The 3,785-nt window shown below is 35.9% G+C and overlaps 1 protein-coding gene across 1 annotated transcript; it reads right to left on the minus strand.

The window, feature by feature from the left end:
• Nucleotides 1–1,307: 1,307 nt before the first annotated feature.
• On the minus strand, nucleotides 1,308–3,520 carry LOC112785596 (zinc finger BED domain-containing protein RICESLEEPER 2-like). The gene is made up of 5 exons (XM_025829053.1): nucleotides 3,319–3,520; nucleotides 2,890–3,192; nucleotides 1,901–2,799; nucleotides 1,500–1,818; nucleotides 1,308–1,411 (listed from the first exon to the last, which is right to left on the minus strand). Exons 1-5 carry the CDS (start codon nucleotides 3,518–3,520, stop codon nucleotides 1,308–1,310), a joined length of 1,827 nt encoding a protein of 608 aa, XP_025684838.1.
• Nucleotides 3,521–3,785: the final 265 nt, after the last annotated feature.

A 3,785-nucleotide genomic window follows, 5' to 3' on the forward strand; every position in this document is an offset into this window, starting at 1 on the left:
ATTTTAGCAATGGTATTAAAATTCCTCTTTTGTATAGAGTATTGTTTATGATAGTGTAGTATTGTGCCTCCCGTTTTAACCTTTTTGCCTCCTTCTCATATGTGGGAAGTGTTGATGTTTTGAGGTAGTTAATTATAGGAGTCATCCACCCTTGATCTAGACCTGTTATGGCTAGGATTTTTTCCTCTTCCGAGATTGACGGGTTCTGTAGTATTTCTTGGATGAAGCTTCTATTGTTGCCTCCTGGTTTGGTGCTGGCTAGTTTTGAGAGTGCGTCAGCTCGGGCATTCTGTTCGCGGGGTATGTGGCGGATCTCATATTCCCGAAATTGTCCAAGCTGTTCTCTAGTTTTACCCAGGTACTTTTTCATATTGGGGTCCTTGGCTTGGTAGCTCCCCGTTATTTGTGAAGTGATCACTTGTGAGTCGCTGAAGATAATGATTCTTTGAGCTCTGACCTCTTTAGCCAGCTTTAAACCAGCTAGTAGTGCCTCATATTCCGCCTGGTTATTTGAGGCAGGGAACCCGAATTTGAGAGAGAGTTCGATTTGGGTTCCTTGATTACTTTCTATTATCACACCTGCGCCGCTTCCAGTCTTACTCGAGGAACCATCCATGTAGAGATTTCATTCTGTGGGGGTTTCCAGGGTATCTATAAATTCTGCAATGAAGTCGGCTAAGTACTGTGATTTGATGGTTGTCCGAGCTTCATATTGGAGGTCGAACTCGAATAACTTGACTACCCATTGTAAAATTCTGCCTGCTAGATCTGTTTTTTGCAATATCCCTTTTATGGGCTGGTTGGTCCGAACCTTAATGGTGTGAGCTTGGAAGTACGGGCGAAGTCGTCGAGATGTTAGTATGAGAGTAGGGGTGTCAGGTGGGGAAGCCCGTCCCGCCCCGTCCCGTCCCGCCGGAAGCCCGCTCTCTGGCGGGCTGGCCCGCCCCGCCCCACCTATTCAGGCAGTCCCAAAATCCTAGCCCGCCCCGCCTAATGGCGGGCTAATTAATTATTTTTTTTATAAGAACATATCTAATATCTTCTATTTAAATTAATATAAATCGGGCTAAGCCCGCCTAATTAATTATTTTTTTTATAAGAACATATCTAATATCTTCTATTTAAATCAATATAAATACAAATATTAAATATAAATAGTCTTCAAAGTAAATAAACATAATCCAATTATCCAAAATACTCAAGTCATAGTTATAAATAGTCCCATAGACAAAATAAATATATAATCCAAAGTCCAAAAACATAATTATGAATAGTCTTCAAAGCAAATTAAACTTAATTCAATACACTTAATTTTCATCTTCATCTTCATATAAGTCAATAACATCATTGGAACCAACTCCTAAAGAATAGCCTTCTCCTTTTGCAATATCTTCCTGATCTTTATCTTCCTCTAGAAAAAAGTAAATAAATATATTAGCAAAATAGTACATAATAATGTTCAAAATCACTCAAGTATGTATGTCATAAATATAATATACCAAAATCATCATATCCACGTATCCAATTTCTGGTGCAAATCACTGCTTCAACATTATCTGACAACAAACGACTTCTATACTTATTCAAAACATGAGAACCCATGCTAAATGCAGATTCTGAAGCCATAGAAGTAATAGGAATGCTCAACAAATCTCGTGCCATTAGTGATAGTGTTGGAAAACGATGATGGTTGTCTTTCCACCATTGCAAAACATCAATGATTGCATCATTGCAAAATAATGTTGCCTCACTCAAATAAATATCCAGTTGGTTCTTTCCACTTTTCACTTCAGCTTCTTGATTATGGGACATCAAATCCTTTGCATTACAAACAATATAAATATATCAAAAAGCATGAAAAATAAAAAATACATATAATCAAGTAGATAAAAATACTTACACCAACAATTTTAATAAGCTGAGTTCCAATTGCAGAAGATGTTGCTTGAGAAAAATTACTTGAAAGTTGGGAAGAACTCTCTACAGTCGTAGAGGAATTTTGGTCATAAACCTCAAAAAGCTTGTATAACTTACTCTTCACATGCTCCACTTTGTCTTTAGCACTAATATGATCAATCTCATTATAGCAATGAACCAAAGTGTTGAGTTTAAATCTAGGATCAAGAACTGCCCCAAATGCAAGAACAACACTGTATTCTTGCCAATATTTCTTGAACTTAATCATCATTTTTTCTCCCATGTTCCTTATAAGCACTTCATCATTCTTCAAACTATTCATTAAAATAAGCTGGATTTGCCAAACTTGTAAAAAATACAAGTTGGATGTTGGGTAAGAAGTTCCAGACATTAACTTGGTAGTTTCGTAAAATAGTAACAAGAAATCACATATCTTTTCAGTTCTTCTCCACTCATCTGATGAAGGACAATACTCCCTAAACCCAGCTTCTTTTACTTTATACATTTCAAAAGCTTTCTTATAAGGAATAGCACTTGCAAGCATTGCATAAAGTGAATTCCACCTAGTAGGAACATCTAAACATAATGCAGTCGTATACTCAAGTCCCTCAATATCTTCAAAATATTCTTTAAACTTAACCATTCGACTTTCAGATTTTCTCAGAAACTTAATACCCTCTCTAATCTTATACACTGCATCACCACATATTTTCATTCCATCTTGGACAATAAGATTTAAAATATGAGCAGAGCAACGAACATGAAAGAATTCACCACCATACAACAATGAACCATGCACATCCAAAGTACTTTTCAAGTGTTCAACACAAGTATCATTAGAAGAAGCATTATCCAAAGTAATGGAAAAAATCTTTTTATCAACTTTTCACTCAGTCAAAAGCGTAAAGATTTTAGAAGACAATTCAAATCCTATGTGAGGAGGAGGCATATGACAAAAATTGAGAATTTTACTCTGTAATTTCCAGTTCTCATCAACAAAATGTGCAGTCAAACATATAAACCCCTCATTGGTACTGGAAGTCCAAAGATCAGATGTTAAGCAAATTCTATTTGGAATGGAAACTAAAATTTTTTTAAGTTTCGCAGCTTCTCTCTTGTGGACTTTCACTATGTCAGCCTTAACCGTATTCCTAGAAGGAAGTTTCAAAGTTGGACTAATATATTTCACCCAATTTCTAAATCTCCTATCATCAACCATATTAAAAGGCTTATCCCCAGCAACTACATACCCAGCAAACATATCTCTAGCCACTCCTGAATCAATATTAAGTGAACCCATTTTAAGTTGCAATTCTGCTATAGCCTGACCAATATCTTCATGCTTAATTTGAGTACAACTATCAAGATGCCGTTTTATAGTAGAAGTGTCATATCACTTACCTCCAACTTTAAACACTTTCTTGCATCCTTTACACTCAGCACGTTCTACTCCATCCTTATCTGGACCGAGCTTTTTGAAAAATTTCCAAACATCAGAGGTTGCTGGTCTCAGCCTTTTCGAACTAGGTTCATCAACCTCGACCGGAGCAGCCTCAGAACCAACTCCAGTAGTAATAAGGTTACTCACAGTTTCAGAATTCATATTTCCTGAAATAAAAGTAAATGTAAATTGTTTATATGAACTAGGTTTTTCAACCATTAGCAAACCATACAAAAAATAGCAAACAATTTCTGAATCCGCATCAGATTCAAGTATTCAGCCAAATATCAACCATTATCAACCATAATCAAAACTTAACCATTATGAAACAACACAAAAAACAAGAAACAATTTTTGAATCCGCATCAGATTCAAGTATTCAGCCAAATATCAACCATAATCAAAACTCAACCATTATGAAACAACA

Source organism: Arachis hypogaea, chromosome 20 (genome assembly GCF_003086295.3).
Source record: "Arachis hypogaea cultivar Tifrunner chromosome 20, arahy.Tifrunner.gnm2.J5K5, whole genome shotgun sequence".
Lineage (NCBI taxonomy): Eukaryota > Viridiplantae > Streptophyta > Magnoliopsida > Fabales > Fabaceae > Arachis > Arachis hypogaea.

Excerpts from the sequence above, each read along its gene's own strand:
- LOC112785596 (XM_025829053.1), bottom strand. The coding sequence starts at position 3,520 with ATGAATTCTGAAACTGTGAGTAACCTTATTACTACTGGAGTTGGTTCT. Across the intron at positions 2,800-2,889 it reads TGAGAACTGGAAATTACAGA|TTGATAAAAAGATTTTTTCC; the intron begins GTAAAATTCTCA and ends CTGAGTGAAAAG. Across the intron at positions 1,819-1,900 it reads AGCTTATTAAAATTGTTGGT|GATTTGATGTCCCATAATCA; the intron begins GTAAGTATTTTT and ends TGTAATGCAAAG.